This window comes from Zootoca vivipara, chromosome 12 (assembly GCF_963506605.1).
Source record: "Zootoca vivipara chromosome 12, rZooViv1.1, whole genome shotgun sequence".
Classification (NCBI taxonomy): Eukaryota; Metazoa; Chordata; class Lepidosauria; order Squamata; family Lacertidae; genus Zootoca; species Zootoca vivipara.
In genome coordinates, this window is record NC_083287.1 from 21,104,737 (window position 1) to 21,117,260 (window position 12,524).

A 12,524-nucleotide genomic window follows, 5' to 3' on the forward strand; every position below is an offset into this window, starting at 1 on the left:
TTTTGGACTACAGTTCCCATCATCCCTGACCACTGGTCCTCTTAGCTAGGAATCATGGGAGTTGTAGGCCAAAACATTTGGAGGGCCGCAGTTTGGGGATGCCTGGTTTAAATCCATTTTTCAAGAGCTGTTGTTTGTTTCCATGTTAACATCACCAGTAAATTATTTTAAGTTGTGTTGTTTGCACAGCTTTCTGAATTGGGATTAAACTCATTTGACTCCACACCATGGTTAAGATTGATGCAAATTGCAACTCTTAAACGGGATTAAGGGTGGCAGGGTGAGAATGGGAGGAAATGGTGCTTGTAGGAACTGGGGGACCACATGATTCTGCAACCCGCTTCTGATTTTTGTGTCAAAGATGATGATGGTTATAATTTATTACCTGTCCTTCATCCCAAGGTCCCAAGCAAGATTACAACACATTATTAAAAAACAGTTTAAAACAGGTTGCCATCACAGAAATAAGGTAGGATGTCACAGTGAAAGCATTAAGAGCATGGAGTGCAGTGTGGAGAGGAGACAGGACCAAAGTCGCATATGATAAAATGGAACAAATTGCAGGAATGCCTCTTGAAAGAAACCAGGGAAACAATATATTTTCTGACTGTTCCGATGACCTGTTGGGGTGTTATTTCTTTTACTTGTGGATACACTTTTTTACCTGCTAACAGTTTGCAAATTCGGGGTGTGTGCTCTGTTATTTGTGTGTGGATGAGAAAAGGAGGTATCTTCCTGTACCAAAATATTTTCCCACACTGCATCCGATTTCTTTATTATCCCTTTGTGACCACAGTTTTCTTCAGCACTTCCTTTTCCTAACCTGGAAAACTTATTCCAGTTTTGGCAATGATCTTTCTTCCTCCCATGTGAGCACAGGGTATTATCTGCCTTATCTTTTACAAGGCAACCTTTTCTCCACACACCCCTTTCCTTTTCAGAAGTCGATTTTTTGCCAAACCAGACTTTGTTAATGAGGACTTCATTATATCTTCTGCTCCAGAGTTCTGACTTTTCTTCTTCTAATGACACTATTTGTTTTTCACTTTCCCCCCTTTGTTTTGTACTGCTTTGTAACTTTGAATGGTCTTTACTTAGCCATGTGTTTCAGTGACCTTACATATGACTTGCAGAATGTTATATCTTATCCACAAGTGTATTCTTAACTTCTTAGTGAGAATAGAACTATGTTTCCATTTACAACAGTCTTTAAACATAATTGCTTATGTTGAAATAATATTGGGCTCCTTTTTAATATGTGTATGTTGAATTGTAAAGTCCTTGGTTGGGAAAAAATCCTTATCCTGTTTCCTACAACTAAAAAAATGATAAAACAACCCTCTTGATCTATATAAATCTTGGCTCAGCAGTTGGATGGTTTTCCCTAATCAGCATCTCTACATCCATCTTTTATTCGTGTAAAAGAATCATATTCCACTATTACTAATTTGCATTCACACATTTTAAAGTGAGAAATACCATGAATTTGAAGATTTCTAACACTGGTTTTTTTTCAGCTACACTGCTACAGGATCAAACTACATGTATGCGACCCTGCATTTTTCTTCAGAATTTTCTTTAAACTGTCTGATCCAAATTCTTAAAATGCACCTGAACCCAAAAAGCAGTTTCGGAATCTGGCAAGGAAGTGCTTTATTCTTGTTTTACCCTTTTGAATGTGATTTTTAACCTAAATTTCCATCATTACAAAATTTTGTGCCAAATTCCCTTATAAAGTGATTGTTTGATTTTTGTAAAACAAAATAGAGGCATTTTAAAGATGTTTTGGGTTGTTGTTTTTTGAACAGATGGCAATGCACACACCCCAGATTATGCTATGCAATTTATTTTAATTGTTGTAGGTTATAGATTTGTGAACTAGTGAGCTGGAGATCAATCTTTTCTTAGTTATAGGAAGTGTCCTAGCCATTATCCTTCTGTCCTGCTTCTTAAATAAATTTAAACATAGGAGGGAGATGCCTGTGTCTTATTGGCAGAGCCATGTCCTTTGCACACAGAAGGCATGAGATTCAGGCCCTGGAATATCCATTTAAAGAGAACCCAGATAGCAAGTCCTGTACTCTAAACAATAAGAGACTTCCTAACAGAGCAGTCAGCCTTAAGTTTAGAGAAACCAACAGTCTGGTTCTGTATCATACTGCTTCGTATGTTTGTCTGAAAATACCTTTTCACACAGCACATACTTAAAACTATGGAATTCACTTCCCCAAGAGGTAGTGATTTTCACCAACTTTGATGGCTTTCTAAGAGGGTTAGACAAATTCCACTGACAGAGTGCTTGCAAGCTTCCTATGAACCTTTAGTTGGCCTTTGTGAGAATAGGATGCTGGATTAGATTGGCCGTTGACCTCTTATGTTCTTTCTTTTTATTATTTTTTTAAAAATTAATCCATGCTTCATTGTTAAAGAGATCCCTGGTCAAGGTGCAGTAAAATAGGAATAAAACAAAAAAACATCAACAGGAGCAGATAAATAAACAGCTTAAGCAATATCAGCACCGATACCAGAACCTCATCATATATAGTCCATTTCATAGGTTTGTTGTAACAAGCTAAGAACTGCAATGTACTGAGCACATTTAAAGGGCTACAATAACGATGACAATAATGGATCAAGTCTTGTTGCACATCTCAATGCTTCTAGGCTCAGATTAACATTCACATTTTGTTGATTCTGCTAATTCCTGACTGAACATCTTTCTGTTTTTCTAATCCTTTATTCACTGTTCCGTTCGAATATCAAACTTCACAGTTTAGTGTTTAAGGCGACAAATTAAAATGCAAGTTTTCATTCCTTTATTAGGCCCACTTACTGGTTCATTTATTGGCCCCTGAATTGTACGTGTGTGTATGTCTCCTTTGGAGAAACAAACGCAACCATCTGCCCATTATGTCATTTTCTACCACAAGCTGTGGTCATGGCCACCTACTTACCCTGTTTCTCATATTTTAAGACATACCCATAAAATAAGCCATAGCAGGATTTTTAAGCATTCAAGGAATATAAGCCATACCCCGAAAATAAGACATAGTGATAGCCACAGCAGCAATGCCGGCCGCGGCAGGAGGAGGAGGAGGAAAAAAATAAGACATCCCTTGAAAATAAGCCATAGTGTGTTTTTTTGAGGAAAAAATAAATATAAGACGTGTCTTATAATATGAGAAACACTGGTACGGTAGATGAATTTAAAAGGGTGAGGGGTGGCCAAATTCATGGAAGGCAAGGCTATTAATGGTTACTATTCATCATGGCTGTATACCGCCTCCAGGATCAGAGGCACAATGTTGGAGAACACAAGTGGGAGCATTAGATTGCCCTCATATCCTACTTGTGGTATTTCCATAGGCTTCTAGTTGGCCATCATGGGAAACAGGATGCTTGGTTAAATAGATCCTGCTTGACCCTGCAGGTCTGCTGTACTTGTTTTTACATGACACAATATCATTACCAGAAGCTGTGATGATGAATTAATAAGTGTGCCATTAAACAAAGTTTTATGATCCATGCTGAAACCTGTTTGTGGGAAGGAGGGAGGGGTAAGTGGGAAATATTTTTTAAATCAAAGGTTATATAAAACAAGCTTTTTATTTGGAAATTGAGAAAAAATGCTGTTAACATGGGTTATGTGGCATGACTAAATAACTACTGTTACTACAAGGCCAATTGGAATATACATGTGCTGTCTTTTTCCTGCAGAAAAATTTTGTACAATAGTTATTAAAAACAAGAGATTTTTAATAGAATAACCTTTCTTGTATATTAAATGTGAATGTGTTTATTTCAATGCCTAAGAACAGCTTGTCTGGAAAGCTTGTTAGTATTCGTAATACTTTGTTTCTGCCTTAATTAAAGCATATATTTTTCTATTTGGGGAAAAAAAATCATTATCTGCCTCCTGTGGGAAGTACTTTTCCCTCCTTGAACAGTTTATTGATCTTATAGTGCCCTATAAAAAGAGATGTTTGCAAAGTGTATGTCTCTTTTAAGAGGAGTCGGCGCTTTCTCTCACAGGAAGTGAGAACTGGGGGGAAAGGAAGGGGCAGCTACAAGCTGGAATAGATAGTTTCACTTTGTTCAGTAAAATAAGGTTAGCATTTGAAGTTAACAAAAGAAATCTAAGCTCGCTGTTCAGGAACACCTTGGTGACAAGGTGAAAGAAAGAGAGACTCAGAAACAGGGAAGAAAAGCAAACAAAAACCTCTGAAGAAAAGAGCTGGTTTCACTTTATGTAGCAAAAGTATAGAAGAATAGGGATGGGGAAGCTTATCCCCTGGGTGGGCAAATGCAGCCCTCAATAGGACTCATCAATTTTTGAGGAAAAGGATCACTTTACTAAAGTATGCAGCCTGAAGTAAATGGGAGATGAGCGCCACAACCTCAGAGTCGTCCACGACTGGACATAACGGTCAGGGGTCCCTTTACCTTTACCTTAAGCCATATAGGGCTTTATAAAAACACTTTGAATTATGCCTGGAAACAGACCAGTAGCCTGTTGCAACAAGGGAGTCACATGCTCCTATAACCAGCAAACAGACCAAAGCCCCCAGATTAACCAAATAGGCCAAGGCCAGTGAAAGGGGCAATGTTGTTTGGGGAATAAATACAAAAACTGGAATACAGTACTTAAAAATGTGAGGACAGCAGCCTGTAATAGCCTCTTACACAAGAAGCACTGAAATACAATTGCTTGTAGATAAAGGAACACAGCTATCAACAGTCTAAAAGAAGCAACCAGTGGAGGCTTGCAAGAGTGCCCAAGAGTATAATCACTGCAGCAGTATGGATTTTGGGCAACTGATAATGAACTTTAACAGTATAAGGACAGTTAAAAGAATTGTGCTGAGGGGAAGAGGAACTCAGTATTGTAGCAAATCACTCTGCTATTTACCGTGTTTCTCCAAAAATAAGACACCGTCTTATATTTATTTTTCCTCAAAAAAACCACGGTGGCTTATTTTCAGGGGATGTCTTATTTTTTTTAATTAAGTATGGTACAGTTTAACCTACAAGGTTAAACTGCCTATCACTATGGCTTATTTTCGGGGTATGGCTTATTTTCGGGGTATTGCTTATTTTTAGGAGAAACACGGTAGTCTTACCCTACTAGTCTTACTAGGAAACACTGAACAATGCTGTATTTTGCTCACAGTGAACATTCTAGAATTGTAAAGTCTACTGTGATGGGGAAACGTCTGTTTATCCACAATCAGCTTAACTCCACTCTTTCCAGACACGGTCTCTAATTTAAAGCTACGTGTCTGAGCACCCCTTTTTTCCCTCCAGAGCTTTCCCTGTGAAAACCTGCTCTTTAAAAGCTCAATCGGAACAAATATCCGTCTACCCTGATTCTGCTTTAAATAGTGGATTTTCATGGGGACAGCTTGGGGCAAAAAACACATACAACCTGCTTGGACACTGAGTGTTAATGGGGACAATCTTTGCCTGGAAAGAGCGAAGCCCAAATTAAGTGTGAACAGTGCCTACAATCGGAACCCAACAAGATTTGAAATTAATTACCAGAGTTATTGTTAAGTAAATTGCAGCCATGGGGAAGGTTCATCAAACTCAAGTTCATGGATATCTGGGGGGAAAGCTTAACTTTCTAAGGTGCAAAGACTTGTAAATTTCATCATGTCCCCATCATAGGTGCCAACTCCCAGATTGAAAAATCCGGGATTGGCACCGGAAGTCGCACTGCGGCCATTTTTGAACTGGGCAGAGCAGCACTGGAAGTCGCTTCCACGCATGCTCTGCCCATTTCCAAAATGGCTGCAGTGCCAAAAATCGCTTCTGCACATGTCCAGAGACTCCAGAAATGTGCAGGAGCCTCCCCGGGCCAGTAAGAATCCGGGGGATTTACGGTTTTTTTAAAAAAATCCGGGCTGCCAGCCGGAAACGGCTGGAAAAACGGGGGTTTCCCAGGGAATACGGGAGACTTGGCAGCTATGGTCCCCATTCAGGCTTCTCGTCTTATGGCTTAACATTCCCATTTCTTTCAACCTATCCTTATAGGACTTGTTTTGGTTAGTGCTGACCACCTTCATTTGCTGGCCTCTGAACTTGTTGCAATTTGTCTATATGCTTCTTAAAGTGTGGTATCCAGAGCTGCACACAGTACTCCAGATGTAGTATGAGTAGTGAGAATAATGCAGAACTGTTACTTCAAAACTATGGTTCTGTTGGTGCCGCCCAAAATCTCATTAACTCTGTGTGTGTGCATCTGTGTGCGTGCCTGTGCCAGACGTCATGAAGTAATCACAGAATAGGAAAAGTGCTTTAGTATTCTCACAACAAAGTGGCCCTTAACTGCAAGAAACCTCTGTGGGAATTAATGTGAAAGGTGTGCCATGTGGAACTTCACTTGTTCTTCCAGAACAATGGCTACATTAGCCTGGAGCAGCAGGATGGACTTAAGGTGTATCAAGGTGATACACCACAAAGTGCTACATGTGATGCATATATTTTGTATAAGTACACAGTCATGGTTTTCATCTTCAACTGTATTTCCCTGATTTTGTCAGCCCTATGACCTGCTAATGCCTTCCAAATCTGTTTCCTGCTTTATTTGGTCATACAAATTCAGTTGGCAAGAATGCGTTATGGTTAAAATTATTAGTTTGTTGCTTAATAATACAGGTCATTTTGTAGCACGGTGGAAAAACAGTTTTTGTTAATGACCCAGTAATGTTTTAATTATACATGGGAAAAGCTCAGTTAATAGTGCTTATTAATGTGTTACTTCTTTATGCTGGCAGACTGTACCCTAGAGAGAGGGTGCACTATTTTCATTGCTTTTATCGTTATTGCTATTTCAGCACTTTGTATGGTTGTGGTTTTTTTTTAGAAACGGAAATCTTTGCTGTCTACAACAAGCCAAAGGCTTTGCAGAGATCCAGCCAGTACTACAGTTTAACAATCCCTGTGAGAATCACCAGCGATGGGCAGAGCATTTGCAGCTTAGAAGCCAATTGGCTGGAGCATATGACAGATCACTTTCGGAAAGGGAGCACGTTGGTGAATGCCATCTTCAGTCTTGGAATGATAAATGGTATGGAATTTCCCTGCAAGATTATTACTCTGTTTATATACTTCATTCGTTTAAAAGATCAGCTATTTTCTCTTTGTTTGTGACTATTAGAATGCACAAAAATTGCTCAGAACCTGAACATGAAAACGTGAGAATATTCATTATATATAAGTGGTAGGAACACTTTTTTTAGTATGAAATCAAAGAAATGAGGCAGATGTGCCTACGTAGCACCTCATTCTCTTGCTTCAATTTCCACTCTTTCAAATAGGTTCTTAGCAAAAAGGAACATTCCCTCTTTCTGCTAATTACACCTTGAAATTACATGCCATACTGAGTGCGAATTATTTGTTGGTGTCAATCAGGAACAGTCTTTGAAGCAGCAGCACCTTTGCAAATTTTCAAGCTGCTGAGTTTTAATTCCTGCAAAACTTCTTTGCTGTTTTGTGACAATGGATCTTTTAAAATTAAAGGTAGGCTGCATAAAAGCCTCAAACCAGAGCCCATTGAGTATGTGTGTAAACCAAGCATAGGCAAACTTGGCCCTCCAGATGTTTTGAGACTACAATTCCCATCATCCCTGACCACTGGTCCTGTTAGCTAGGGATCATGGGAGTTGTAGTCCCAAAACATCTGGAGGACTGAGTTTGCCTATGCCTGGTGTAAACTATATACATGCACTGGCTCAGTGTCGAGAGGCTTCTAAACCATTAGGAAGAGTGAAGTGGCTGCCTCAAGTGGAACATTCTTGGGAAGAGGGACCGTGGCAGCAGCTTTCCCAGCTGTTCCTCCCAATTTATCATGGGTTTTCCCTTTTGGGGGGGAGGATAGTGTACCACATTGGTCTCCCCTGCACTCTTGGCTTGGCCTTGGTTCAGAAGCAACGATGAGCTAGAGTTGCCTATGGAAGCCTAGTAGGGAACTGTTTCCCCAGTAACCCAGGGATGTTTACAGTTTCTGAGGAAGCTGCTTTCCCTTCCTGCTCATCTGTTGGGTTCCAATACATACCTGATCCTTCTCTGTCTTCTCCCTCCTCCCGAATACTCCCCCCCAAATAATGAAGGTCTAACTGCCAGGCAAGCACTCCTCCATCAATTCTGGGCTTATTGCTGGGCCTGACTCCACCTCTGCTACCAGGGAATTGGGTGTGGAGAGGGATGGTCTGTGGCTGAAGCAATTACGGTTTGGCAGGGGGCAGCAGAGGTTTCTTGGGGGCTGAGTAAGTTGGGCTGCTCAACTATGACATTGGGCTCCTTGGTGTGGCTGAACTTGGTGTGCGTCTCATCTTCAGTTGAGGCTCCTCTGTGGTCCTGGTCAGGGCTGAGCTCTGACAGAAATGAATGGAAAAGTCATTAGGAGCCATGGAGCTTGGTAGAACTGCTGAAGATATGGCAGCTGCAAGAAATCATTGGACTGAGATGAACTTTTGCAGCGAGTAGTTCAAAGTACTGCTGTGGAGGCTGGTGAAATTTAGAGCAGAGGTTCTTTGTTATGTCCAGGCTGTTGCTTCCCCCAGTGACTGCAGTAGGAAGTGGTGGCAAAAGGTCCCTCTTAGGAAGAGGCTGTTTAATGCTGCAGGTGTTGTCTTGGAATGTGCCACCTGTGCCAATCCTCCTGGCCTATATACAATTAGTGATAGTTTGGGAACACCAACATTTTCAAGCACTTGCTGCGTGATAGCATTCGTTCTGCAGTCGTCACTTGCCTAAAGAACTCATAAACACCAATGTGTATGCAAATAAAATAAAATAAAAATTCAGCTTTTTATTCCCCTTTGGCTTTGTTGTGCATACCAATATCTGAAAGAACCACATGAAGTATGCATGTTATTTCTGAGTGAGTAACAACGCACTACCATAAGTACATGTTATTGTTGTTGTTGTTTAGTCGTTTATTCGTGTCCGACTCTTCGTGACCCCATGGACCAGAGAACGCCAGGCACTCCTGTCTTCCACTGCCTCCCGCAGTTTGGTCAAACTCATGTTCGTAGCTTCGAGAACACTGTCCAACCATCTCATCCTCTATCGTCCCCTTCTCCTTGTGCCCTCCATCTTTCCCAACATCAGGGTCTTTTCCAGGGAGTCTTCTCTTCTCATGAGGTGGCCAAAGTATTGGAGCTTCAGCTTCAGGATCTGTCCTTCCAGTGAGCACTCAGCGCTGATTTCCTTCAGAATGGATAGGTTCTTCTTGAAGTCCATGGGACTCTCAAGAGTCTCCTCCAGCACCATAATTGAAAAGCATCAATTCTTCGGCGACCAGCCTTCTTTATGGTCCAGCTCTCACTTCCATACATCACTACTGGGAAAACTATAGCTTTAACTATACGGACCTGAGAATTATCAGGAGACAAATGAGGGTATCTGAAGAAGTGTGCATGCACATGAAAGCTCATACCTATGACAAACTTAGTTGGTCCCTAAGGTGCTACTGGAAGGATTTTTTTTATTTTTTGTTTCGTATTCGGACCTTTGTCGGCAAGGTGATGTCTCTGCTTTTTAAGATGCTGTCTAGGTTTGTCATTGCTTTTTGCCAAGAAGCAGGCATCTTTTAATTTTTTGACTGCTGTCACCATCTGTAGTGATCATGGAGCCCAAGAAAGGAAAATCTCTCACTGCCTCTATTTCTTCCCCTTCTATTTGCCAGGAGGTGATGGGGCCAGTGGCCATGATCTTAGTTTTTTTGATGTTGAGCTTCAGACCATATTTTGTGCTCTCCTCTTTCATATTTTGCGCTGTCCTCTTTCACCCTCATTAAAAGGTTCTTTAATTCCTCCTCACTTTCTGCCATCAAGGTTGTGTCATCAGCATATCTGAGGTTGTTGATATTTCTTCCGGCAATCTTAATTCCGGCTTGGGATTCATCCAGTCCAGCCTTTCGCATGATGAATTCTGCATATAAACAATGCATATAAACAATATACAGTCTTGTCGTATTCCTTTCCCAATTTTCAACCAATCAGTTATTCCATATCCAGTTCTAACTGTAGCTTCTTGTCCCACATAGAGATTTCTCAGGAGACAGATGAGGTGATCAGGCACTCCCATTTCTTTAAGAGCTTGCCATAGTTTGCTGTGGTCGACACGGTCAAATGCTTTTGCATAGTCAATGAAGCAGAAGGTAGATGTTTTTCTGGAACTCTAGCTTTCTCCATAATCCAGCACATGTTTGCAATTTGGTCTCTGGTTCCTCTACCTGTTCGAAATCCAGCTTGCACTTCTGGGAGTTCTCGGTCCACATACTGCTTAAGCCTGCCTTGTAGAATTTTAAGCATAACCTTGCTAGCGTGTGAAATTAGTGCAATTGTGCGGTAGTTGGAACATTCTTTGGCACTGCCCTTCTTTGGGATTGGGATGTAGACAGAGCTTCTCCAATCCTCTGGCCACTGCTGAGTTTTCCAAACTTGCTGGCATATTGAGTGTAGCACCTTAACAGCATCATCTTTTAAAATTTCCAATAGCTCAGGTGGAATATCATCACTTCCACTGGCCTTGTTTTTTGCAGTGCTTTCTAAGGCCCATTTGACTTTACTCTCCAGGATGTCTGGCTCAAGGTCAGCAACCACACTACCTGGGGTTATACAGGTTATACTGATGTTTAATAACTAAACATCAAACACACACATAGTTTTTTTGATGCAGCACATTCAAATGTCATTCTGCCCTCTCCTCCTCCAGCTCCTCCTCCAGTCTGGTGTAGTGGTTAAGAGCAGTGGACTCATAATCTGGTGAACTGGGTTCGCTCCCCCGCTCCTCCACATACAGCTGCTGGGTGACCTTGGGCAAGTCACACTTCTCTGAAGTCTCTCAGCCTCACTCACCTCACAGAGTGTTGTGTGGGGAGGAAGGGAAAGGAGAATGTTAGCCGCTTTGAGACTCCTTAAGGGGAGTGAAAGGCGGCATATCAAGTCCAAACTCCTCCTCCTCCTCCTCCTCCTCCTCCTCCTCTTCACCACAATATGTTTCTATCACGAGTGGTGACTGTAAACCACAACCACAAACTAATTCTGCAGTTGCTAGCTCTCCTCATCTGCTATCTCCATTCCGTTGTGCTCTAACAGAGAAATAGGAAGCTGTTATGTTTTACAATCTGAACACAGAAATCTTGACTTGTAACACTCATGGTGATAAGGATGAGACTCTATCAAATCTGTCAGTTTTTGTTTAGCTGAGCTACATACCTCAACTCTGCTTATTCTTTTGACTACTCAGAAATAGTAATATACACAGTCTTGATATATCTCTAAGATTTCCAAACAGCAGTTTGTGTAAATGAAAGGCCAAAGCCTATGTATTTGTGCTAGATGCCATATGTTAGTTGGTGCTATTGTAGGAAACAAAAATGTTATTTTTAGAATTTGGCTTGGGAGCTAAAGCTCTGAGCATGGATATTTAACATTTTTTTGCTTCTCTCTCTGTGTGTTTTTAAACACAAAGCTTTGTTTGTCTTCCTGTCTTTCCTCTAGGGAACTCAAGGCAATGTTCATGAAGATCCTAGGCAGTCTTCTCTCCAGGCACTGATTAGATGCAGACCTGCTTAGCTTCAGTCGGGCTGCTGCATTATGTGCCATACCCCTGAACCCAATATTGTTCATATTGCTCATTTTAATGTCTCTGCTACCAGTCTGGTTGAAGATATAACTAGTGTTGCCACATTCCAGTGAGGTAGCCTTAGACAAGTTTATTTTGACATACGCTTCCAAGGACTAGGGCCCACTTCTCAGTTGGTGTGTGTGTGCAGTGGTGGCTGGTGTCCATTGAGACTGGCGGGGCATAAGACAGGAGGCCAACTGTAGACAGAGACAGAGCCAATGACTGATGCAACCACAGCCAATAATAGACAGAGCCAAATAATTTTAGTTTCCTCCCCCACCCTCCTCCTTTGCTGTAACCCTGGACTGGTTGTAAGGAAGAAGAGAGGCAGGTAGGGGCTGACTGAGGCCAGACTGAGATTGGTGGAGCATGCTTTTGTTGAAATTAGGCATACACCCTAATAGAGCAGCCTCTGCTGCCATGTGTGATATTCATGTGAAAGCCCTTCTTCCCTTGCAGTTCCCTATAGTTGAAACTGCCTTCTAGAATGCTTGTGCAATGCTACCTTTCCTACTTCCTTCAAATCTCTTCTCAAAGCCCACCTTTTCCATGAACTCTTTGAAGCAACCCCCTTTGTCCCATGCCCTCTAGTAGCTTAACCTGTACCTAATATTAAGCATGTGCAATCGAAATAACTGCCACCCTATTCCTTCCTGTTTACCTCTGCCTCCACTTCCCACCCCTTCCAATGTTGTTTCTTCTGTGTCACGTTACAATCTCCCGGTCAGGGCCTCTTATCACTCTGAAGCACCGTGTGGACTACAGTGGTACCTCTGGTTAAGAACTTAATTCGTTCCGGAGGTCCGTTCTTAACCTGAAACTGTTCTTAACCTGAAGCACCACTTTAGATAATGGGGCCTCCTGCTGCCGCCGCACCATTTCTGTTC

At 41.5% G+C, this 12,524-nt stretch overlaps 1 protein-coding gene across 3 annotated transcripts in view; it reads left to right on the top strand.

Moving 5' to 3' along the window:
* RFTN1 (raftlin, lipid raft linker 1) overlaps window positions 1-12,524 on the top strand; it is a 110,521-nt gene that overhangs the window by 74,127 nt on the left and 23,870 nt on the right. For all 3 annotated transcript variants that reach the window (XM_035128881.2, XM_035128883.2, XM_060280688.1), the window contains exon 6: window positions 6,866-7,069. In XM_035128881.2, coding sequence (XP_034984772.1) covers window positions 6,866-7,069 — 204 coding nt within the window. The remainder of the gene's footprint in view (window positions 1-6,865; window positions 7,070-12,524) is intronic.